The sequence below is a fragment of the Alternaria alternata genome (assembly GCF_001642055.1).
Source record: "Alternaria alternata strain SRC1lrK2f unplaced genomic scaffold CC77scaffold_24, whole genome shotgun sequence".
In the NCBI taxonomy this organism is placed as follows: Eukaryota; Fungi; Ascomycota; class Dothideomycetes; order Pleosporales; family Pleosporaceae; genus Alternaria; species Alternaria alternata.
This window is the reverse complement of record NW_017306213.1, coordinates 1-23,536: the sequence shown is the minus strand read 5'-3', so window position 1 is coordinate 23,536 and position 23,536 is coordinate 1. Positions and strand designations below refer to the sequence as shown.

The following is a 23,536-nucleotide window of genomic DNA, read 5'->3' as shown; positions in this document are numbered from 1 at the left end:
TATATCTCTTTTGAGAACAACAGACGCCTGGCGCAGACTGTTCGCGATGCGACCGCTACAGCGGAGGCTCATTCCAGACAGAATCCCAGAACCAATATAATCCGTTGCCAGTAACGTCAACATTATTGTCATCGCTGATCCAGTCTAGTTCTCCCTCGAGATGGAAGTCCTGTGTGCCGGCGTTTGACCAATCTACATTGTGTCCGCTAGGTAAGTGACCCGTATCACCGTTGTTGGCAGCCCATTGCTGGACGTCAGCCGTGTCATCACGATATATACCATCGAGACCCGTAGGAAAAACTAGGTAGAGCACAGCATCAGCACGCTTCGTAGTTCGTCGGAAATGCATAAAGAACAACTCACCTCTCTGCACTGATGCCATACTTTCGTGAACGCGTTGCATCCTGTCCACTGTATTGTGTTGCGGTCTATGGTGTCCATTTGATGGTAGCTGCGTCGGAAGACGAAGGGTGTCTTCAACAGACATCAATGCCGTCCCTGCATGTGATCTTGTGATGTCGCTCTCGCCAAATATAGTATCTGCTTCCCTACGCAACAGCATCTGGATGACATCTTTAAGAACTACATTGCTCTGCATCGAAAGCTGTGTCTTCTTCCCGAGTAGTTCTTGTAAGCGAAATATCCGCGTAATGGTCCTCTTGACTTCTTGTGCTCTGTCCGAGAGTGGATCGGACAATGCTAACACAGCCATGACAATAGCGGAATTGAATAGATTGATAGCCAAGAAAGCTACTAGGTGACTATCAGTGGCTAGTTGAGAAAGCCGCGGTAATTCGGTGACCTTCGACGTTCTCAACGCCGCGTGCCACCACTGCTCGGTGCTCGACATATGGCTTGTATTTAGCGGGCTAGACTCATGGGCTGTAAGGAATGGTGATCCGGTGTTCGTAAGGCTTGCTGGTGATAATGCGACACCATGGCCACTTTCCGGTTGCGTCCTGATGAGATGGTCCACTTGTTTCGCAATCAACGGGCGATTGAAGATAATCAGTAGGTTGTCAAACGTAAGCTGAAGAGATAAGGCCTGCAGTTGGTGTACACGCGTAGTGCGAGACTGGTCGATACTACAGTCGGAAGCCATATCAAGTAGAAGATGAGGCGGTAAATGCCGGCGCCACGCCCAAAGCTTTTCCGTCACTTCTAAGATCTGATCAGTGTACTGCGGCCCACTAGGTCGTTCATTGGGTCCCACAGCGCGCATTCCGAAAATGATCTCGATAATAGGTGACGCAATGAGATAAAGTTTGTTGAGCTCTCGTTGGTAGGACGAGTAGCATATTGTCAAATCCGCTTCTGGAGGACCTCCTGGCTTGAAGTATGGCGACTCGCATATGTCAATGGGATGGTTTGTATTACAGTCCTTCTCGTTGATACCAATAGGCCGACCGTAAGTGATGGAAGCGAATCTGTCCCATGTGTATATAGTCCACCAAACTCTTTTCCTCTCCTCGATAGAGTGAGAGTCACCTCGTAGCGGCTGGCGATGAAGGCCAATCGATTGCGCCGTTCGAATGGTTGCACCTAGTAACGCAAAAGATAAATTAGGTTTGCCATGATAGACATAGTAAGAGCCAAGCAGGATGCACGTCTGAACCGATGAAATCGTACTTTGGTCCATCAGTTCAGTGAGTTGAGAACCCGCGCCTTGGATGAGTGATTGCGACCAGGCGTACCAATCTTCGTCCGGAAAGTCCAGATCCATGTCTTTCTTGTGAGATTTGTACCATGCTCCCATGCCAACAACAGTGGATAGGAGAAGAAGGAACGACTTTTGTGAGGGATAGGCATGACCATCTCTGATAGATTCGAACTTCGCCCGAAATCTTGGCTCATAGATGACCAAGCTAAACCAATGGACCGAGTCAAAGTACTCTTCTAGGAGCGCGCGCATCATGTCGGTGGGTGGTAAAGGATGGCCAAGGATAGCGACTATGTTTTTCCTTTGGGTACGGTCTAATCGAGGTGCCGGGGCTCTGCCATATACGTCACCACCCGGTATGGCTGATGTTGTCCGCTTCAATGTTGGCTGGCTTCCCAGTCGGTAGATCTGGTGAGCAATATCCATGGCTGAGTTAGCTTCGCCCTCTGCCATACTGGCACGTCTACTCTCATCGCGACTGTTGATTTCTGTGTCTATCGTTTGATGCGCATCGTCATGGCTCTGCATCGGAGCTGGCGGTTGCTCGTGTGAAGCTTCACGGGAAGGACCCCGAGTGCGTTTTCTTTTCGGTGCGCGGGCTGGCACCTCGACATTGCTTACGACACATTCGACATTTGCTCGAACGCAGAGCGCGCAAGGACGAGATATGTCGCACTTCGATTTACTCAGTCCATGGCGCGCGTGACGGGCTGTGGGAGGGCGGAACTAACTCGGCTCTTGTTGCGACGACACCTCTCACACGCGTTGCTAACTCTGGTTGGCAGCTGGCGCCCAGCAGAAGCATCGAGAGTCGCCGAAGACATCGTTTGCGCGTCGCCATGCGTAAAGTCACGATGCAAAGTGCAAAGGCACGCGCGATACACGCCAAATCAGCCGCAGGACTTCGCCGAGGTTCGCACGGTTGTGCCGCTTGGACCTAAAATCTCAAGCCACTCCCAGCCACCGCCATCGTTTCCATTACGATCTCCTTGCACAATCTTGTCACGTAAGGTATACAACCCGTATGCTGGAAATAGGTTTGGATGCAATGAACAAAGTTTGCAGACAGCTTTGGCGTATAACCCGATTACCACCGCTTCCGCCCTCATGTAACAAGATCACTGCTTTCAACAACCATATCAGATCAGCACGAACAGTCACCAAATACACCACTCGACTTGATCTTTGACGTCACTAAGCGCGGTTGCACTCATGGAACATAATCAGGATAGGTATTCGCCATCCGATGTCTCCCTGGAGGAACACCGACCTTCGAAGCGACGACGAACATCGGGACAGCCTGCTCGCGAAGTTGGCCTGATGCGCAGCGTCCCAGATGATCAATTTCCAGGTTTTGTCGGCAGCGCCAGTGGAATCTTCTTCATCAGGTCGGTGTATAGTGCGATCCGGCCGTCCACAGTGCCTACCGGTACTACCGCAGAAACGCCTGGAAGCGATATCGTGCCGGGTGAAGATGATCATCTACCTCTAGTGCAGCCCAACTCTTCTGAGCGCCTATGGCGAGACGCTGAAATTGCGTTCAGCCAGACACTTCATATATCATTCCAAGACCTGGTCACATTTTCTGGGAGCTATTTTGCCAATTGGCATACGCTCTACCCCTTCCTACACGCGCCGACCATCTTAGAGTACTTCGACTGCTATGCAAAGAACGGCTTTCCTGAACGTGATATTTCGGAAGAGCTTGATCTGGTGATAGTTCGATCGATCATGTCCATCTCGCTTGCAGACCATCGACAATCCTCTGGGCATGGATGTATTCAATACCCTGCCTGTATCGTCTTTCCGTCATACGATGCCGCTGTCGATAGCCTTCGGGTGATTCTATCACGTCCCACAAGCATACTTACGCTGCAGGCCGCTCTCAGTGTGCAGCTCTTTCTAGTGTCCATGCTCCGCTTGAACGCAGCATCACGCATCGGAGGGCTCATCATGCGCATGGCCGTGCAGCTAGGCCTTCATCGCTGCCCAGCTAGGTTTTCAGCCTTCACTTCAAGTGCAAGAGAGCTTCGGCAACGTGTATTTTGGTCACTGTATGCCATCGATCGGTTCATTTCCCAGTCCATGGGCCTACCGCTCGGCCTGCACGATGACGACATCGACGTATGCTTCCCATTAGCAGAACACCACCCACAGACGCATATTGAGCCTTGTAAGTTTGGTCATGGTGTGGTGATGGTCTAGCTCATATTTCACAGGCATCAAACTTCGTCTGCTGCATCTTCAAGCGCAGCAAGCTAGGTTACGCGGCGAAATTATAGAATTGCGCAACAAGTCGTTACACTACGTTCAGAACGATCCCGACCGAGCGACCTCGATCATAGCCAAGCTAAGCCAGTGGTGGAATGATGTTGAGGACTACATCGATCCGGACAGCCAATCTGGAGCTTCTACCTACGCGATTACTGTCTTGACACTGCTTAGACACGAGTCGATCATCTCGTTGTATCGCCCAGTCTTGGCTACCTCTCGCAAAGACGTCGCATACGACGCTGCCTTACAACAGTGCATCAATTCTGCGCGTAGCATCATCACCACTTTACACAGCGCCATCCAGACCAAGTCTAGTATCGGAACGATTCATAATCCACTAGCTTTGTTGTGGCCCTCTTGCACATGGGCTGTATGGATCAGTACATTCATCATGTTTTACGCTGCTCACGAGAGCCGTATCGCCCATACTGTTGTCGTGAGGTAAATGGGTCACGTTCAAAATAGTCTATCCCTGCTGACGCATGCAACGAAGATTCGCAGACAAAAGCCTCGACATACTTCAACATCTTGGGCGACGCGGCAGCACATGGCCTGAAGCAAGCTCGGCTGCCATTCGTGACTTGCGGGCTCGAATACTACACAAGCCTGTCCAGGCTCTTGTTGGGCATAGGCCGAACGTCCCTAGAGACTCTTTTATCGTTCATCAAAGCGAGTCAAGCCTACGTTCGATCTTGCACGAACCTGCCAGTAAAGACGCCCCAGATCAAAATGATGGTCAAGTGGTCAATGGCGTTGCGCCTCACCATGATACATGGGACAAGCTACCCAATTCAGCATTCGAATCTACCGCAACGAGCAACCCAGCTCAAGATAGTACTGGTCTTGGTGAGAGCGATAGCTATTGGAATGTCTTCCTCGGAGCGGAAGGTGCCGACGCCTCATCTCTTGAGTACTCTAGTGGCTTGGACCCGTTCTCCGGTTTCGACATACCTTTTTGGTTTGATCAAGGACAGCACTGGGACTTCTGAAGGTAGCAAGCTTCGATGTCAGTGGGTGCTGCGCGCAGTGGAAATCGGTAACGAAGCCTCGGACTTTCTTTCTCCGTCTCTCCCCGCACTTACCCAAATCGAGCACACCAGTGGCGGGACCAGCCGCAACAGCGCAGCATAAGAAATACAAGCAGTCTGAACATGGTGTTTCTTAGTCCGAGTATTGCGGGTTAAAAGACAGTACACATAGAGTGGCGCAAGATACCAATTCAGTTGTTCACGGTTGCCACGCCCATTCTCAATCCTCGTTTTCAGCTCGTCAACATGTCTTCAGACGCCAACAAACGCACGCACTCTATTGCGACTATGGGCGCTGATGGTATTGGCCCCGAAGTTGTCAATGCCGGTGTTCAAGTCTTGAAGAAATTGGCACAACTAGATGGCACATTCAACCTGCAATTCGAAGACTACGATTGGAGTTCTGAGACCTACAAGAAGACTGGTCAATACATTCCGGATGGGGGATTAGAAAAGCTCAAGAAGCATGATGCCATTTTATTTGGTGCTGTAGGCGCGCCAGGTACGTTACGAGGTACCGAGCTTCGCATATTAATGTGCTGAATTTATTAATAGACGTGCCTGATCACATTTCCCTTTGGGGCTTGCGGCTTGCTATCTGCCAGACCCTCCAGCAGTATGCGAATGTTCGGCCGACCAAGATTTTCCGAGGAACATCGTCGCCCTTGCGCAATGCGGAGCATGGTGATCTGGATTGGGTAATCGTCCGAGAAAATTCTGAAGGTGAATACGCTGGACAAGGAGGCCGGTCACACAAAGGCCAAAAATGGGAGACGGCTACAGAGGTTTCCATCTTTACTCGTCATGGTGTGGAACGACTTATACGCTTCGCCTTCGAAACAGCTCAGAGCAGACCGAGAAAACAGATAACAGTGGTCACCAAGAGTAACGCGCAACGTAACGGCATGGTTATGTGGGACGAGATTGCTGTTGAAGTTGCGAAAGACTTCCCCGACGTCAAGTGCGATAAAATGCTCGTCGACGCCATGACGTGCCGGATGGTTCTTGACCCAAAATCGTTAGATACGATAGTAGCGACGAACTTGGTGAGTAACACAATATGTGTCCTCGTCACGGTTTACTGACTTAACAAGCACGCGGATATTCTTTCCGACCTGGCAGCCGCATTGGCAGGTTCCATCGGCATCGCTCCTACCAGCAACCGTACGTACTTTCCTATCTCACAAACAATGCACCCTGCTTATACTAAGTGATAACAGTCGATCCCACACGCCAAAATCCGTCCATGTTTGAACCAATCCACGGCTCAGCTTTCGACATTACTGGCAAGGGTGTCGCAAACCCGGTGGGAACCTTTTGGACAGCATCTGAAATGCTAGCATGGCTAGGCGAGGAGCAGGCTGCGAAGAGATTAATGGAGAGCGTGGAAGCCATCACTGAGCGAGGCATTGCGACTCGCGATCTTGGGGGCAAAGCGTCAACGAAGGACGTGACCGATGCGGTCTGCGCTGAGCTAGAGAGGGTGTACAATACAAGTCGGTAGAAGCCAGAACCGGCATGATATTATGGAAACGATAGCCGCAGGTGGAGCTGTATCCCGGTCATTATCCGATACGGAACTTGATTTGCGGCTGATGCAGTTTCGCTTCAGGCTGACACCGTAATAAACGGACGATCACTAGAACACGAAGCCATGTACTGTCCGTCTATACAACCACTGGTACATTTCTATTGCTCTGCTTTCTATATGCATGTTCGGTAACTTCGAGGAAGGCATGCAAATATACTCAGAGAGTAGTCAGAACCTAATGGCAGAGCCGCTGTAGATCTCGTCTCCTTTTCGAGGTCCTGATCCAGGACAGGCAAGATTTACCAGCATCTCCATCGGCGACATCGCGCCGAACCATGCTTGTCGTCTGCGACATGAGGTAGTGGATACATGCGCGACCAACCCAAAGCTAACCCCCGCATCCTTCCCCGCACACCACGACTCAATTATCCATGGCCCAAAACAACTGCCGTGGGATGGCGCATCCCCCACATTATAGTGCCCGTTGCATCTCCAGCACTTTAGGATCGCATCTTCCATCTATCTGCTGCAGAATCTAGATTGTGCATCGTCCAATTCATCGTCGCTACCGTAGCCAGATACGCGAAGATTGAGCGACCATGCCTCTGGGTATCTTGCAGGATTACAAGCTCGAACATGTCCCGGGAACCGCTCCTTTGAGCGAGCTTGGTCGTATTGATCTTGAGATCTCGACTGATGTTGACCGTGGACTGCTCAAGCATGATGCTACAGGGCAGATTGTACTCGTGCCGCAACCCTCTGATTCACCCAACGATCCGTATAATTGGCCAAGATGGAAGAAAGAGATGGTAGGTTCAACTTTTTGAGACCGATTGGGATGCCTGTACTGACCTGATAGTTTACCCTCGTCATTGCGTACGGATGCGGTTGTGTAGGAGGTAAGCTTGCGAACTCTGGGCACCATGTACTGAGCTAATGGTGTATTTCACAGCCGTCGGCCCACTGCTAACGCCGGCTTTCGTACCATTGGCACAACAATTCAACGTCCCTCTACAGAGATTTACACTAGGTGAGCTCGATGTCTGATATTTCTATCATTGGAGCATCAAGCTAACACATGATCTCTTCACAGGCTGTAATGGTTCTTGTATCGTCGCCATCGCATTTGGGAGTCTTCTGTGCAACACACTAGCTGTGAAGGTCGGAAGACGACCAGTCTATCTTATAACCACGCTGGGTTTGGCCGTGTCGTGCTTCTGGGCTGCAGAATCTACCAGCTTCCCTTCTCTGGCAGCGGCCAGAGCTATCCAAGGGTTGTGCATGGGTATGTTCATCCCACATATTGTCGAGGAGAACTTTGCTGACGTCCAAAGCACCCTTCGAGGCACTCATTCCAGCATCAGTCGGAGACATCTGGCATGTACACGAGCGCGGATTCCGAATGTCCATCTTCAATCTCGGTGTCCTCGGTGGTATCGTAAGTTATTTGGCGCCTGCTGCTTTACAACTAGCTAACATTCCGCAGAACCTAGCGAGCCCAATCGGTGAGGCACATCAGCAAGATTTCGCGTTCTGAAGCTAACAAGCCCAGCTGGATCCGTCATCCAATACGGCTCTTACCGCATCGCAATGCACGCGATGGGTGGTGCCTTTGTCGTCATGCTCCTCCTCGTCTTCTTCTTCATGCCCGAATCCGCGTACCACCGCCACAACGTTATCAACATCGATACAAGTTCTAAAACGGTAGAGACCGATGCGATGGAGAAGGAGAAGGCCATTGAGCGTATCGAAGACCACGCGATCCATGCATCCGTCTCTTCGGAGCGTGCCGACCCCTACGTTAAGACTCTTATGCCATGGTCTGGTTATTGGGATCATGTCTCCTTTTGGCGCACATTCTTGCGTCCTTTTGTTGTGATCATGAGCCCTGTAGTCATGTGGGCCACCCTGCTCTTCACGATCTGCATATCTTGGCTCGTCTTGATCTCTATCACGTTGTCGCAGATCTTCTCCGCTCCACCGTACAGTTTCTCCGTTAGTGCAGTCGGCGCAACGAATGTCTCGTCATTCGTAGCGTCGCTACTGGCCACGCTGGTAGCCGGACCGATCATCGACGGAGTAGCGAAGTTCATGTCGACGCGCAACAATGGTACTTTCGGTGAGTCTTGTCCGTTCAAATTGCGATCTCAGTCGACTAACAGCTCTACAAGAACCCGAGTTTCGTCTTCCTGTGATGATCACGTACCTAATTTTCACTGCGACCGGATTCTTTGCCTGGGGCCAATCGCTCTACAATCAAGACCCGTGGCCGATTCCCGTCATTGTCTGCATGGGCCTTATCAACCTGGGTGTTCAGTTGGGAACTACCGCCGTGGTGACCTACGTCTCCGACTGCCATCGCGAGCAGGCCGCCGAGGCCTTTGCCATTATGAACTTCATCAAGAATCTCTTTGCATTTGGCTTGACGTTCTATGCCAATGACTGGATCGCGGTACAGGGTGTAAGAGACGCGTTTTATGTTATTGGCGGAACTACCATTGCTGTCACGCTGGCAACGATTCCAATGTACATCTACGGAAAGCGTGCAAGGAGTTGGGTGAAGAGGTGTGGAGTGCTTGATAGTGTTCTGAAAGTCGAGTAGAGGGTTTAAGCGTGCAATGAAGATCGGTTCGCGTTTTTGCTTGACCTTCTCCGTTGTGAAGTTTGTTCTCTAGAGTGCCCTCGAAACATCTTATATCAGCACTAACGCAAAGCGTTTACGGCATCGTGTTGCCAATGCTAGGTTCTTCTCACTTCATGCACAAACAATCTCCTTGACGACTTCCGGTTGTTCTTTCTCCGTATATGGACACCAAGCAGCAAGCGGGGCTGCTACCGATTGGCAACAATACGATATGTTCTGCGTTCGACTCGTATAACGACGAACCGATAGACCGCTCGACCCTTTTGTTTCAGTATAAACCTGTGCAGAACATTTTCCAGTTGATGTTCAGAAGTAGTTCTCTCGCCATTGTGTAGAGGAGTCTCGCGGTACGTTCGGCATTGTCGGTTTGCTGCAGTCTCGTAGTTGCTCGATGGGTGACGCTGAGGTCGCTGTGGTTCCGTGGGCTTTGGGAAATGGATGCGCGTTATTATCGGGTCGTGTTTCCGGTGCCTTGAGCGTATCATGACTTTGGTAGGTAAGAATGGATTCGCTAGATTTTGATTGAGATGCCGCTTGAGCTGCACTGTCAGGATGCCGTGCTTGAAGCCATGCTTCCAATTGTTCGTCTGTTTGTAGAGGCAAGCGCTTCCACTCTTCGAGCTTTTCAGCCTTTGAGCGTTGAGGCTGGGAAGCTTGCGATATTGCGCCCGACAAGTGACCGTCCGTCAATCGTGTTGCGTTCTGAGTTTGGAGCGCGATGAGAGAAGCGGAGAGTGCAGCCTCGGTATCCGCAAGCCGTTTCTCAAGAGCAGTAATATATGCAGCCGGAAGCCCTCTCTTGCCGCCCTCTTGGTAATGGCATGGTAGCGACGAAGTTCGACATTGAGTGCATATTGGGCTGAGGTCGTTAGCTGAAGCTCCACAGCTGGTATGTAAGTTACCGACATCTTCCGGTCACATTTGCACTTCTTCGATCTGCAGTTCTCACATGCGATAGCATTCAGCTGAACCTCCAAAATGCGATATCAGTGTGTGTACCATCATGTCGGACAAGTTTGCGCACCGCTTCAGTCATCTTGGGATGATGGGTGATGCGATGACGCAGTGCAGAGCTTCAGAAGGTGTGGCTTGGTGATCTGTGCTCGGCCCCTAATTCTGCCTGCGTCCAGCCCCCTCATCGTTCCGAGTAAACAGCTACTTCGCAGCTTGCGACCGTATACAGGAGAAACACAGCTAGGTTGTCAGGCAATCACAACGCCGTCTCGTCTGGCTACAATCATTTGCGCTTCTACTGCGACTTTTGAACCAGTCGATGAAGGATGCAACACTCCAACTCACATCCGGACGTTTGACCGTGGACCCTGAACCAGCCTCCATCACGACCCATCGACAGACCAGAGATGAGGATCGACTGACAAAGCTGCAAAGCTCGACAATGCCAGACAACGTGTGGAGGATCCGGCAGAAGAAATTCCCCGCATTCAACCTTACCTTTTGTACCACGGACCGCGCTGAATGCGGCTAGCGGCGAGGTGTATGTCGGGCGTCGGGTCATTTGTATCCAGCCTTGTACATACATTTACATGCACAAGTCGGACGCTGAACCCGGTTTTGCGAGACGATAGAGCCTGTCGTGATACGATATTTACCCGTGTCGTTAAGGGCGTAGTCATTGTATATCCAACCAGAGAGTGACCAAACTTGGCGACTGTACGCTATCTCAGAGAGGCATCTGTATCTGATGTGATCAACGGTCATGCTTCATGGTGAAGGATGCGATCAACCATACCGTCGGGCACAAACCCCGCAAAGCCAAGGAGAAGGGATACTGGATATGCATTCCCTAGTCGGTTCGACGGTCTGTTAAACCGACGAAGTGCTTGGCTTTCAGTATGTAAACTGCGAAAGTGGCATACTGCAGATCAAACCAGAGCACCACGAACTTGAATATTCACTTTCTCAGATAACTATGGCGCCAGCAGTTGCAGGTCCTGGTGATGGTATCATCGAGCGCGTGGTCGCTGCCGATAAAGTACGATGGTGGAACAAACCCAATCTCCGGCGTCTCTACCTGCTGTTGGTACCGTTCTGCTTTTTCATTGAGTCTACCTCTGGATTTGATAGCTCAATGATGAACGGAAGTAAGTAGTGTTCACTGAGGTGTTACTAGTGGAACGTGTGCTGATCCTTTATCCGCTACCTAGTGCAAGCTCTTGATTACTGGCAAGAATACTTCAACCATCCCAAAGGAGGCCAACTGGGTTTGCTAGTTGCATGCTACAACCTCGGAGCTATCTCGAGTATCCCACTCGTTGCTCTTGTTTCAGATCATCTTGGAAGGCGAAAGAGTATCGTCCTTGGATCTACTATCATGATCATCGGAGCAGTTATGCAGGGCTTGTCGCAAAACCGTGAGTACACCAGTCCTGTCAAGATGAATGGAAGAGCGGTCTCTAACTGTTACCTACTCAGTTCCGATGTTTATCTTCAGTAGAATCTTTTTAGGTCACGGTATCGTTTACGCTATCATATCCGGTGCCGCCCTTCTTGGCGAGTTAGGTCATCCCAAAGAACGTCAGTTCTTGGGAAGCCTTTTCAACGCATTCTTTGGAGTAGGCTCCGTACTTGGTGCTGGTATAGGTAGGACATGTTACCCTTTGAGGCATATGTGAAAAATGTACTGATATTGGCTACCAAATTCTAGTCGTACGTACGCTACTCATTCCGAGCGATTGGTCTTGGCGCCTTCCCTCCATCCTTCAAGCTGTTCCATCTGTCATTCAGGTTGTGTTCGCTTTTACAGTACCAGAAAGTCCCCGATGGCTCGTCTCGAAAGACCGCAGCGAAGAAGCTCTCGAGATATTGATCAAGTATCATGCAGAGGGCGATGCTTCCGCTGAGCTACCTCACCTTGAGATTGCCGAGATTCGCAAAGCTTTGGAGTTGGAAAACGAGTCGCGACAACGTGGCTGGGCTGAACTATTCCAATCGAAAGGCATGCGACATCGTGCCCTTGTCGCTGCTGGACTTGGCGTCTTCGTCCAGTATAGTGGTAGGTCAAATATCACGCCAGATGATTCCGCAACTAATGAGATGCCTAGGTAACAATCTCATCAGCCAGTACCTCGTCCCTATTCTGGAAAAGATCGGTATCGAAGACAGTCACACTCAAGTGCGCTACAATGTCGGCTCCGAAGCATGGGGCTTCCTCATGGCACTTGTCATGGCGACCATCACACCTCGATATCCACGACGCAGGATGTACTTACTGTGTGCTAGCTGCTTGTTATGCGTATACACTGCTTGGACTATCGCACAGGCTCGTAACCGAATGACTGGATCAAAAGAAACTGGCTACGCTGTGCTTGTCATGATCTTCCTCTACAAGCCCGCATACAACATCGCTTACAATGCTCTCACCTACGTCTACATGGTTGAGATCTTCCCGTACTATGTGCGTACCAAAGGCCTTTCGTGGTTTCAGCTCTTCAATCGCTGCTCCGTCATGCTGGGTTCCTTCACCAACCCTATCGGACTCCAAGACCTTGACTGGAAGTTCCTCTTCGTGTATATTGCTTTGTTGTCTTGCGAGATCGTCTTTATCTACTTCCTGTTCCCGGAGACATACGGAAAGACGTTGGAAGAACTCACGTTCCTGTTCGAAAGTGAGAAGGAAGACCGCGAGGCCCTCGCTGCAACCACCGCCAAGGTGATGGGCCAGGAAGGCAACGTCACTGAGCTTCACGAGGCGCCGGAGAAGAAGGCTTAGGTCGCAGATAGAGTGGTGGCTGCATCTAATCTCAACGGTTCTTGGAAAAGCCGTTGCATTTGGCGCTCACGAAGTGGGTTTTGAAGCCGCTTGGGAGGTCGCCGCATTCCTTCAGATGGTTATGAAACATCTGTGGACAAGAATAGTGGGATAAGACGATGCATAACTTGTGGCTGTTCAAGCACAACTAATTCTTGCTCTTGCTCTGTCTGAGTTGTAGGATAGTGAATCAATCTTTCCTCTACAACTTCACATAAGCTTCTCATAGTTGTTGTAGCCTACTGTAAAGGACAACCAGCTTGCGTATAGTTGGTCAAGAGATATCTCATGCCAGCCCGGCATCATGTTTCGCACCGTTGCCTATCCTGCTGACCCGCTTCACGGCCTAGCACGCGGCGCAGCAACATATCAAACTGGAGCTTGTGCTCGTGGCGGCAACATATCGCTCGAGATTCATCATCGCCAGCCCCTCGAATAATTGAATGAGTTGGCAATTGCGCGAATCTCCACCCAAGATTTGTAAGTTTGTTTCTATGACACGATGCACCCAATAGTTCGTTCTCTCATACGACCATTTCACCGATCAAGCGACGGCGGCTACAGGATACTGATCTCCAACTGATCGGGACTTGTGGAGAATATCCCGAACGAATGGGAATCTGGCGGCTCTGAAACAACAACAGACGAGCATGATCTTGGCCAGTGAGGTTACACGACGAACGCAGCGAAGCCTCGATTGCCGCGACCCGACAGGCTGGATTTAGCTTGGGCCGGCCCTGGTACACGTGTCAGTAGCTAGGGAACATCGAATGGCATACTGAGCCTCAAGCCACGGTAGTATCAACGTAGTAAGCGAAGTGTTGGATGTAGATGGAAGGCTAGGTAATGTGAGACATACCACTATCCTCTCAGCGTACCTACCTAGTCAGGCATGCTTTACCTTTTTCTTTGGAAAACCCGCTGTTGTACGTCTGCGTCTATAGCAACAAGCGCCGTCACATGAATCCTGCTTCATGCATGCATGTGTTGTATGCTTTTCACCGAGACTATGAATGCACGATAGAAGCGACGTGGAATATTCGAAAAATAGACGCATGACTAAATATTCCTCGACGTTGATAGGTCGCTATTAATAAGTGGGGTTATCGGCTTCGCGCCTAACGATAGCGCAACCCCGCTATCGCGACCCCCAAGAAACCCTCGAAACATTGTCGTCTGAACCGTTTCCGCGACCACGACCCCGCGCAATATTCATGCGATAAACTCTGAGGCTGGAAAGCTGTATCATCATTCGCTCGATCAGCATATCCAACATGTCTTCCCAACCTTCCCATCCTCACATTGGCTACAGTGGCTGATGAGGCTCGAAGCGCTTATACAACTGTGCCGCAACGTCATTCAAAACGTGATCTCATGATGGGGCCAAAACTAAGAATAAGCCTAGCTGCATATGTTTTAATACCACAGCGGCAACGAAATACGCTAGCCCAGCCATGCGGCCACACCCAGCGGCTATACACAAGCTCTGAACGGCTGCACCCACACTGGTGCTCCGGCCTGACAGCTCCCGAGGCCTGCGCCGCACGCAGGTGTCCTGGAAATGGCCTTCAGCCGCCTCTCTTGGCACGCTTCTTGAGAGGTCGGGCTTGGTCCTTGCGGCTAGCTTGTGCGATGAATGGTGGGTTGGCTCGGTAATGCACCGATTTCCAGAACGAAGGCATAGTTTGCATGTACGCCGCAGTAACAACTGTGTTTGATGTTTCGAGCCTACTCCAATCACGGAAGTGGTCTGTGGAGGCTTATACCGCAGCTGAATGTCGTTATAGTATGGTGATGGTAAGTCTAGTATCAGCCTGCAGCTTCATCGCAGTCCGGCACTTCTCTACTACGTTTGAACGAAGCAATATCTCATCTTCCATCGTTCATTTACGCATTCTAATTTGTATTTCTACTTTTTGTAATGCCTTACCCGATATCTACATCGGGTCACACTTCGAACATGTCTCGCCCACAGAAAAGCCCAATGCACTGGCCGGCATTTCCGGACATACCGATCTACCTCGATACTGGCGATGAGCGTGCAACAGCAAAAACATACGGTACTACACCTACCACGCCAACAACACCAGATATTGTGCCTCCACACCGCCCGACACACTTGAGTCCGGCACACATCAATGCGCCTCCGATCAGCCCGGTTGAGCCAAGTCCTACAACAACTATCGAGACTTCCAGTCAACGTTCCATCATCTGGCCAATTCCAGAGCCCCCACCAGAGATCCAGCACCAGTCTGAATCTCGGCGACCAACTCTTCGTTTCTTCCCAACCCAACGCCCACGAGTCCGTCTTGATACCATACCTTCTCTGCAATGTCCCAGTATCAACGAGAAGACACCAATTAGCAACATCCATCCAGGTCTTGGTATTATCAACGGACCTTCCAAGCCACCTTCCATTCAGATCTCGCCGCCATTCAACGAGAAGTCCGATCCAGAGGCCAACATCGCCCAACGTATCGAAGAAACGTTATGGAGATACAGTGCATCTGGTAACATCCTAAAACGATGGCTACTGGAGGTACTTAGCTGGCTGTTCAGTGCGATCTGTATGGCTGCAGTGATCGGGGTACTCATTAGGCTCAAGGATGAACCACTCACCAAATGGGCCTTGGCTGAAAAGACAGGCTTGACATTGAATGCCTACATCTCTATACTATCTAAGATGGCTGGTGCTGCTCTTATACTACCAGTGTCTGAGGCTCTGGGTCAACTCAAGTGGAGTTGGTTCCTGGAGCACTCGAAGCAGATGTGGGATTTTGAGATCTTCGACAACGCATCTAGGGGGCCTTGGGGATCCTTTCTACTGTTAATTCGAACAAAGGGACGGGCTCTAGCCGCTTTAGGAGCCATGATTATGCTATGCTCCCTGGCTTTGGACCCATTCTTTCAACAGGTAGTCGACTTCCCTTCCCGATGGGCTCTCCAAAACACTGTGAGCTTCATCCCGAGGGTAGCATCGTACACGCCTTTCTACACCCCAGAATTCTTCCAAGGCTTCGAGACGAACTTCCGAGATCCTGCTCTAAGGCCCGTCGTAAGTCAATTCCTGATCGACAACGGCACACAACCCGTACCTTTTGGCAATGGCTCAAGGCCTGATATACCGCTCTCATGCCCCACAAGCAACTGTACATGGCCTCCGTATGAGACTCTAGGCGTCTGCAGCGAGTGCGTTGATGTGTCTTCGCTCCTTGAATGGGATTGCCTCTACACGAGCATTGACTGGAGCGCGAATCAGACAGGCCCGATAGAGGCTGATAAGTACCCGAATGGAACGGTTTGTGGCTACTTTCTCAACCGTACCAGCGATGCGCCCGTTCTGATGTCGGGTTATATCCTCGAAGACATCGACGATGAACCAACAAAAGGCGAGGCGTTGATCATGCGCGCACTTCCGCTCACCGATATGGTTGATAGATTTCCATTGTATCAAGGCTCTGTCAACTTTCGGCATGTGCGTAACCCCATTCTGGACGCCTTGATTGCTTCAGTTGAGGGCGGAGCATCCGGCGTATACCGCAACGAAACTCCGGTCATACATGAATGCGTTCTGGCTTGGTGTGCCAAGACCATCGAGTCGTCTTACGCTTTCGGAACCTACAACGAGACTGTCACGTCAACCTATGTCAACACAACATCCGGGCCATTTCCATGGACTAGCGTGCCGGTGGAACTAGAGGGAAGTTCGGCGGGCACTATGACGATATACGCAGAAGACATCAATATAACACCGCCTTCATCAACTCGCAACTTGACATCTGGTGTTGTCTACAACGAGACTTACCATCTGTCAAACACGACCGCTTCAAACGTCATTATCATTTTCGACGATTTCTTCCCGTCTTACTACTCTGCTGCAACCTCAACTGAGAAGCCAATGCTGAGATATAAGAATTTTCCCGATGGCCCCTCTTTCCGTGAGCTCGCATTCAATCCATTGTCAGCGCCCAACAACATAACCCGCCATATGGAAAGACTCGCTACTGCTATGACGAATGTTGTACGATCTTCTGATGAGAGTAACGACATGCTTGGAGGTAAGGCCTACAATGAAGAGAACTATGTGTCGGTCCGATGGGAGTGGCTCACTCTTCCGATCGGTCTTCTCCTCATTTCTCTCGTATTCTTGTCGGCAACTGTGGTCAAATCAGCGATGGAACGCGATCGTGTAGGAGTATGGAAGACTTCGGCATATGCAACCCTTTTGTACGGTTTGCCAGATGAGATGCAGCAGAAAATTACAAGGTCTTCGAGCACAGGAACGCCACGGGCCAAAGCGAAAGAGCTGAAAGTTAAATTGCAGCCTAATCAAGGCTGGAGAGTTTCTGGAAACCTTTTCTCCCCTTTCGTGGCTAAGCCGAAAGTCAATCAGCCTCCGCCGGGTTGGATCTAAGAACATCCAGTGTTCTTACAAAGTAATGTCCAACAAAAGAATTAAGGACATAAGGAAATTATAATGAGTAAAAACCAAACCGATAATCGAAAACACTCGTGCTCATTTACTTCCTCCGTTTCCGGGACGGTTCAATCCTCTCTTGCTTCCTCCAGCTCCAGGACGGTTCAGTCCTCTCTTGCTTCCTCCGGCTCCAGGACGGTTCAATCCTCTCTTGCTTCCTCCGGCTCCAGGGCGGTTCAACCCTCTCTTGCTTCCTCCAGCTCCAGGACGGTTCAACCCTCTTTTATCTTCAGAGGACTCCTCCGTAGTATCGATCTCGACATCATCTCCTTCGTTCTCGGTCTCTTCGCTTCTCCGGTCGACGACGATATCGAATGTGGCATCTGGGATTGCTTCGATCGAAGCATGTCGCTTCAGAACATCGCGGATGAGACCTGTCAAAGAGAAGGCATCGCGGCGCTCGACTATGGCTTCTTCGTGTTGTACGACCTAGTTACCATTAACATCGATGACGAGGTATGAATGTCTGAGATGTACTCACAGCGGATGTCGGCGTTGGTGCAGCAAGTGTAAGGGCGGCCAAAGAGGCAGCGATAAAAAGGTTGCGACCAAACATCATTTAAGCAAGAAGAGATCTTGAAGAGATATCCGTTGATGGGTTGTATTGGACACTGATGCTTGCTTGCTACCTCGGAGGATGCGATGCTTTGTGATGTTGCAATGAGGATATGCGACTCTGGAAGCAGGAACAGTCCTGGCATTTAACCATTGTTCAGGGGATACAACGACAGTGACGACTCCAGACCGTCGCACACCATGCTCATCTCCACTACCTGGCTACCGGCGCTTCAACCCGCTGTCTTCTCCAGCTTGGTAACCGCCTTCGAAGCCACCGACACGGTCCTGGACGCATGGCATCGCACGTACAATGCGCGCATCACGCAACATTGTGCAACCATTGGGAGAAAGAGCAGGGAGCATGATAGCTGATATTCGAATTGGGCAAGGTGAAACGCAAAAGCCGACGCGTTGGAACACAAGGCGTTAGGCCCTGAAGTTTGTGGTGGTCCAAGGACGCAACGCAATGGGTTCAGAAGCTCCCCGCGGTTTTCATCACACCGAGTTATCACATCCGAAGCGCTCGAAAGATTGGGCTTTCTACAAGGCGACTCTGTAGAGTTAGAATCCTGTAAGTACGATCTATCACCTGTAATTCCTGTAGTCCTCGTCAAGTGGCAGAACAACTTCTAACCAATCGAAAGGTTTTGACGATGTGACGTGGCTTGGCGGCGTTTTGGACTTACCCCTGGAGTTGAAGCGATTGGCTCTACGCAATCGGTACCTTATACCAATCAGCCGTTCTTGCGACCTAGTCACACTCTTTTTGCACACGTGATGCACTTCAGCGTTACGCTTTCTTCGGCTTCTACGAACGTTCTCGATAGTGTCATTTGGAGTTTGTGTTCACGAAGAAGCCACTCATTCAATTGTCTTTCTCGATACTCTTACTGATATATGGTGGCGTCGCACCCCTGCCCGAGAGCAAAATCCGGTCCGACTCGACTACGATAATGGTATCAGTGTCGGCGCTGGCCATACTTCGCAGCGAGACCGACTCTACCTAGGTACCAATACATCCGTTACAAGAATTATCATGCTTCTTTCAAGACTAGACTCAGCCACTCCAACTGACCAATACAAATTTCTCGATACTTTGTCGGCATTCGATGATGCAGGGGACTCAAGAAAGATTTGCACCAATCACAAACAGCCCTTAAGCGCCCAAAATAAACACCATCGTTGTCTGAGCTTCCTCACTCACGCTGTGGTGCGACCGCTGCATGCATGTAAACCTTATCGAAACCATGGTTCATGCGGCTGGACGACCATTTCTGCTTCCGCTGCGGTGTTAGCTGTGAATCTTACTATGCGACACACCACACAAGGACTCGCCGAACGTCACGCACAAGCAGTCACAAGGCTCATGCATGGTGATATTGACCTAGGTCTCGCCCTTGGATGCCAAAACACCAAGCTTGCCTCGTTGACCACGTGGGCTTCCACATGGTATTGCTGGTAGCATCGGTCTAGAGGGAATGGACATGAGCCGAGTGGGTGTCACCCGCTTTGACGAGCTTGACACCACCACCAGCAGACTGATTGAACTTGTACCTGATGTGTGTTAGGCTGCGATATCGCTCCCTAAAGTCACATCTCCAAATATGCAGGCTTTACGACTGGACAATGTTGTCAATTGCTTCATAGGGACGTCATACGCTTTACTCAGATTGCATCTGCAGTCGAAAGCTAGCATACAGTCTGCTCACCTGGGTCCTACTCGACTCTATTCAATGTTATTCTGGTCTTTTGTCTTGATTTGATTAGAACAATTTTGGTGCCCAGATGGTGTTGCAAGCTGAATGACATCATACTTTGTAGCGCAGAAAGGCCCGGATGCAGCTCATGCTTGGTTCTGAAGGCCTAATCTGCGCCAGGCCTACCTTGCCCTGACCAGGCCGCCTTGCAATCTGCCTGTCTAGACGGCAACTTCAGCGCTTAGACTTGTTATCTTGCTTACTACAGTTGATATGGCTCCGGATGATTCAACACGCCATAGCTGCAGGAACATTACGCCTCAGCGCTAATACGATCAGCGCCACGTAAACGGTTAGACTGAACCGCGATACCTAAGTGCCGCTGTGTACGTACGAAGCAGATCTTGTTCCCTGGTGCACCCCTCGGACTGAACTTCGTTTGAAGGTATTTGCGCTTTCCTATTCGTTGGCATGTGGATTTATGATGCACGCTTTGCACCAAAGATACGAATTAGGAAATAAAGGTTCATTGTACCATCTGGGGTGACGACATAGTGGGCTATCGCAGATATGACGGCTGCGCTAGTGCTGTTGGCTTCCCGCAGGTACGCGACAGGTACGCGAGCTTTCTATTGACAACCACACCTCAGCCTGCATTATGCTAGCTAGACCTCTGGAGCGTTCGACTCCTCTTCCGAATTCACTAAGTCTGCATTAGACGTGCAGCTTTGCGCCGCGTCCGTTACCAACCTGTCCAACGAACTCCAAAGCTATGCCACGGCGCTAAGAAGAAGCTGCTGTAGTGATTGATCTTACCGGCGCTAAATCGACGTTGTACAGAGGCTCGACATCCCTTATCTATGATGTTTGCACATGAGATATACAGAAGTTCGATGCTGACAAGCCTGGAACCCATAGCAGCTGCAGTACCTCGTCGGACGCACCGTCAGGCGTAGGTTTAGCCGCCCGAGCTGCGTCAAAAGTCCTGAAGGTTCTCCATCGATAAGCCCGCCATGTAGAACGTCAACCGACCGCCCTTTCGATCTCGTACAGATCACCATTGATCGACTGTTTCCCCGTAAATCTTGCGGCTTGCCCTAAGGACAGACACAAATGACACTGGTGTCCAGACTCCCACCATCATACATTCCGATCCCGAATAATGAACATATCGCTCCGCCTCCTTCGTATCGCGAGTCGGTCCAACACAAGCCTTCGCTAGATCTCTCCCAACGGTTCGAGAAGAAGCTGGCAGAATACAATGCATCTCAGAATATTTTAAAGCGCTGGCTGTTTGAGATTGTCAGCTTGACTGTCAGTGCAATCTGTATGGTGAGTATTTCAAGGTTGCCTTCGATATGAAGACTTCGGGCATACGTTAGAGTAAGACTGATGGTTCCAATTTAGGGAATCATAATCGGCATATGCGTTCGCACCAAGGATCAGCCTCTCAGCGAGTGGCCACTAGCGTCAACCGTCCAAAACGTACTGTCCAAAATCGCGTCAGCCGCCCTCATACTTCCAATCTCTGAAGCTATAGGCCAGCTGAAGTGGACCTGGTTCCGCGGCAGCGAATCAAAAGACATGATCGACTTTGAGATATTTGACAAAGCTTCTCGTGGAGCCTGGGGTTCATTCCTACTGCTCTTTCGCACGAAGGGGCGGTCGCTGGCTGCGCTGGGCGCTATCCTTACCCTTCTATTGTTGGCTGTGGATACGTTCTTCCAGCAAGTCACAGACCTTCCTGAACGATGGGAGCTCGACGGCTTCGGTGAGATCCCCCGCGTGGTACGATACGAAGGTGACAACGGAGACATCTACGAGGACGGCTATCCGAGCACGATGGAGGACATAAATCTACGACAGGCTACGCTGAAGTTCTTCTATTACAACGGTAATAACCCCGTTCCGTTTGGGTCTGGAGATCGGCCAGACATACCGTTATCGTGTCCGTCGAGTCGATGCGAATGGGACGAATATGATACGCTGGGGGTCTGCAGTGCGTGCACGGATGTTTCTGAGCTTCTAACATATGCCTGCCTTACGACAAAGTTAGACTGGATATCCAGCGTCTACTTCAACAGGACAACACAGCCCGTAGGTAATGGACCCTATGTATACAGAATTCTGTCTCGCAAGATGCTGACTTCGAAACACTAGGAAGTGCATGTGGTTATTGGATAAATGCTACGAGTGAAGCACCTGTCCTGATGTCTGGCTTCAGAACCGGCACTGCTGCCGCCAATTCCTCGACCAAAGACGAGGCGTTGCTACTGCGCACAATAGCATTGTCGGCAGCGATGACGTCCGTCAATCCTCTCTCGGCAACACCGTTCTTTGGCGGCTCCATACATTTCAAGGATGTTTATCTGCCTTTCCTCGATGCTATAATTGTTAGTGCAGCTGACGGCACCGCTTCCAGTGTGTATGATCGCCAACGTCCAGTTGCTCAAGAATGCATGTTATCATGGTGTGTCAAAACTCTCAAATCCACCTATGCTTTGGGGGATTATGAAGAGACGGTGACCAAGACATTTCTCAACACTACTGCTCGCCAGCGGCCCTATCCATGGACGGGCCGATCGGCAGTATTTCTCGGTGAGGAGGCCTTCTGGTCGGAGTTTCAGGGAAACCTTAGCATACGCCCTCCTGGAGCGGACCCAAGGGTTGATGACTACGGCATGTCAAACGAGACGTTCGCAAGAACTCAGGCACTATTTGATGAGATCTTTCCCTCCACGATCACGGTCGCGAACACTATATCGCCACCTTGGTGGCGCATCAGAATCTATGCCTGGGGTCGCAACCAACTTCATCCCTTCACGTCTTGCCCATGGCTTGCCCCCAACAACGTTACTCGGTACCTTGAGAGGCTTGCAACTGCCATGACAAATGTTGTGAGAACATACAATAGCCATGACTTTGTTCGAGGACGAGCTTATTCGCAGACTACTTTTATCGTAGTCCATTGGGAATGGCTTACATTTCCCCTTGCGCTTCTATTATGCAGCCTAGTTTTTCTCATAGCAACTATTATGAAAACATCCAGGACCGCCGATGGTGGAGTGGGTGTGTGGAAGACTTCGGCTTTACCGACATTGATATACAGTCTGCCGAAAGACACGCAAGAGGCTGTTGCCTCGCAAAGCCGATGGAAGAACGGTTCAGAGAAAGAATCCAGGAAGGTCAAGATCCGATTGCTTCCGAAGCATGGTTGGAGAGTCTCCGGTCAAGAGCACCTGTCACCAACGCCAAACACAAACAGCAGCCGGAGAGCACCTCCAGGATGGATTTGAATACTGATGGTGGACGTGAGATGTTCACCTAGACATAAACAGAGGCGAACAACATAGGATGGCTTCGTCATCATAATCTCGCCTACTTCTTCCCGTTCTATCCTGTTCTCATTCACATCACATACCCATTTGAAGTCGAGTTCCTGAAACTAGCGTCGTTGTATACAAAACTTTAATCATATGCAGCAGACTTCAGGAACTCACCACTCATTTTCCATAAGGCCATAATAACGCGTCCTCGACAGAGCAAATTAGCATAAATTAGTGTCAGTGAATCACCTGTCCCTGGCCTTTGCGAAAAGCCAGGGCACCAAAGGATCCCCTAGTAATTCGGCTGATAATGACGTTCACCATGCCACACTTCTGCGCTAATGCGTCAGTTTCGGTGCAAAGGTCGGCTCTAAGACTCGCTTCTGACGCGTAGACGCGCCAAACACACGTCCCCTGCCTCAACCAGACCGCCTCGCGTTCTGCCTACAGTAGCGGGTCACTCAACGCCCTAGCAGAAAAAATAGAAAAATAGCTCTAACTTCTTTAATACTAGATATTTTTAGAAGATTTTTTTTTATTCATAATCTTTATACTATCTAGTCTTATATATA

At 50.4% G+C, this 23,536-nt stretch overlaps 10 protein-coding genes across 10 annotated transcripts; 7 read left to right on the top strand and 3 right to left on the bottom strand.

Moving 5' to 3' along the window:
- Positions 1 to 55: 55 nt before the first annotated feature.
- On the bottom strand, positions 56 to 2,769 carry CC77DRAFT_1034645 (hypothetical protein; the record flags this gene model as incomplete). The annotated part of the gene is made up of 4 exons (XM_018526885.1): positions 56 to 300; positions 364 to 2,335; positions 2,392 to 2,445; positions 2,752 to 2,769. The coding sequence occupies 4 exons, from the start codon at positions 2,767 to 2,769 to the stop codon at positions 56 to 58; spliced, it is 2,289 nt and encodes a 762-aa protein (XP_018381065.1).
- Positions 2,770 to 2,872: 103 nt separating this feature from the next.
- Positions 2,873 to 4,923, top strand: CC77DRAFT_1012807 (hypothetical protein; the record flags this gene model as incomplete). Its single annotated transcript, XM_018523792.1, has 3 exons — positions 2,873 to 3,833; positions 3,880 to 4,375; positions 4,428 to 4,923. 3 exons carry the CDS (start codon positions 2,873 to 2,875, stop codon positions 4,921 to 4,923), a joined length of 1,953 nt encoding a protein of 650 aa, XP_018381064.1.
- A 143-nt stretch (positions 4,924 to 5,066) lies between these two features.
- Positions 5,067 to 6,779, top strand: CC77DRAFT_429062 (3-isopropylmalate dehydrogenase). The gene is made up of 4 exons (XM_018531641.1): positions 5,067 to 5,464; positions 5,518 to 6,008; positions 6,057 to 6,126; positions 6,183 to 6,779. The coding sequence occupies exons 1-4, from the start codon at positions 5,209 to 5,211 to the stop codon at positions 6,464 to 6,466; spliced, it is 1,101 nt and encodes a 366-aa protein (XP_018381063.1). The 5' UTR covers positions 5,067 to 5,208; the 3' UTR covers positions 6,467 to 6,779.
- A 248-nt stretch (positions 6,780 to 7,027) lies between these two features.
- On the top strand, positions 7,028 to 9,095 carry CC77DRAFT_998481 (MFS general substrate transporter; the record flags this gene model as incomplete). Its single annotated transcript, XM_018536535.1, has 8 exons — positions 7,028 to 7,302; positions 7,353 to 7,392; positions 7,446 to 7,523; positions 7,587 to 7,778; positions 7,828 to 7,931; positions 7,980 to 7,998; positions 8,046 to 8,612; positions 8,665 to 9,095. The coding sequence occupies exons 1-8, from the start codon at positions 7,093 to 7,095 to the stop codon at positions 9,093 to 9,095; spliced, it is 1,641 nt and encodes a 546-aa protein (XP_018381062.1). The 5' UTR covers positions 7,028 to 7,092.
- A 94-nt stretch (positions 9,096 to 9,189) lies between these two features.
- CC77DRAFT_429080 (hypothetical protein) lies at positions 9,190 to 10,279 on the bottom strand. Its single transcript, XM_018531642.1, has 3 exons — positions 10,162 to 10,279; positions 10,044 to 10,108; positions 9,190 to 9,996 (listed from the first exon to the last, which is right to left on the bottom strand). The coding sequence occupies exons 1-3, from the start codon at positions 10,171 to 10,173 to the stop codon at positions 9,444 to 9,446; spliced, it is 630 nt and encodes a 209-aa protein (XP_018381061.1). The 5' UTR covers positions 10,174 to 10,279; the 3' UTR covers positions 9,190 to 9,443.
- Positions 10,280 to 10,962: 683 nt separating this feature from the next.
- Positions 10,963 to 13,330, top strand: CC77DRAFT_428984 (general substrate transporter). The gene is made up of 5 exons (XM_018531640.1): positions 10,963 to 11,239; positions 11,303 to 11,509; positions 11,571 to 11,738; positions 11,803 to 12,150; positions 12,200 to 13,330. The coding sequence occupies exons 1-5, from the start codon at positions 11,068 to 11,070 to the stop codon at positions 12,865 to 12,867; spliced, it is 1,563 nt and encodes a 520-aa protein (XP_018381060.1). The 5' UTR covers positions 10,963 to 11,067; the 3' UTR covers positions 12,868 to 13,330.
- A 785-nt stretch (positions 13,331 to 14,115) lies between these two features.
- On the top strand, positions 14,116 to 14,695 carry CC77DRAFT_429090 (hypothetical protein). Its single transcript, XM_018531643.1, has 2 exons — positions 14,116 to 14,182; positions 14,238 to 14,695. Exon 2 carries the CDS (start codon positions 14,281 to 14,283, stop codon positions 14,560 to 14,562), a length of 282 nt encoding a protein of 93 aa, XP_018381059.1. The 5' UTR covers positions 14,116 to 14,182; positions 14,238 to 14,280; the 3' UTR covers positions 14,563 to 14,695.
- A 171-nt stretch (positions 14,696 to 14,866) lies between these two features.
- Positions 14,867 to 17,320, top strand: CC77DRAFT_945953 (hypothetical protein; the record flags this gene model as incomplete). The annotated part of the gene is made up of 1 exon (XM_018535054.1): positions 14,867 to 17,320. The coding sequence occupies one exon, from the start codon at positions 14,867 to 14,869 to the stop codon at positions 17,318 to 17,320; it is 2,454 nt and encodes an 817-aa protein (XP_018381058.1).
- A 102-nt stretch (positions 17,321 to 17,422) lies between these two features.
- Positions 17,423 to 17,939, bottom strand: CC77DRAFT_1012801 (hypothetical protein; the record flags this gene model as incomplete). Its single annotated transcript, XM_018523791.1, has 2 exons — positions 17,423 to 17,812; positions 17,865 to 17,939. The coding sequence occupies 2 exons, from the start codon at positions 17,937 to 17,939 to the stop codon at positions 17,423 to 17,425; spliced, it is 465 nt and encodes a 154-aa protein (XP_018381057.1).
- Positions 17,940 to 20,751: 2,812 nt separating this feature from the next.
- On the top strand, positions 20,752 to 22,934 carry CC77DRAFT_1065702 (hypothetical protein; the record flags this gene model as incomplete). The annotated part of the gene is made up of 3 exons (XM_018528835.1): positions 20,752 to 20,970; positions 21,046 to 21,739; positions 21,799 to 22,934. The coding sequence occupies 3 exons, from the start codon at positions 20,752 to 20,754 to the stop codon at positions 22,932 to 22,934; spliced, it is 2,049 nt and encodes a 682-aa protein (XP_018381056.1).
- Positions 22,935 to 23,536: the final 602 nt, after the last annotated feature.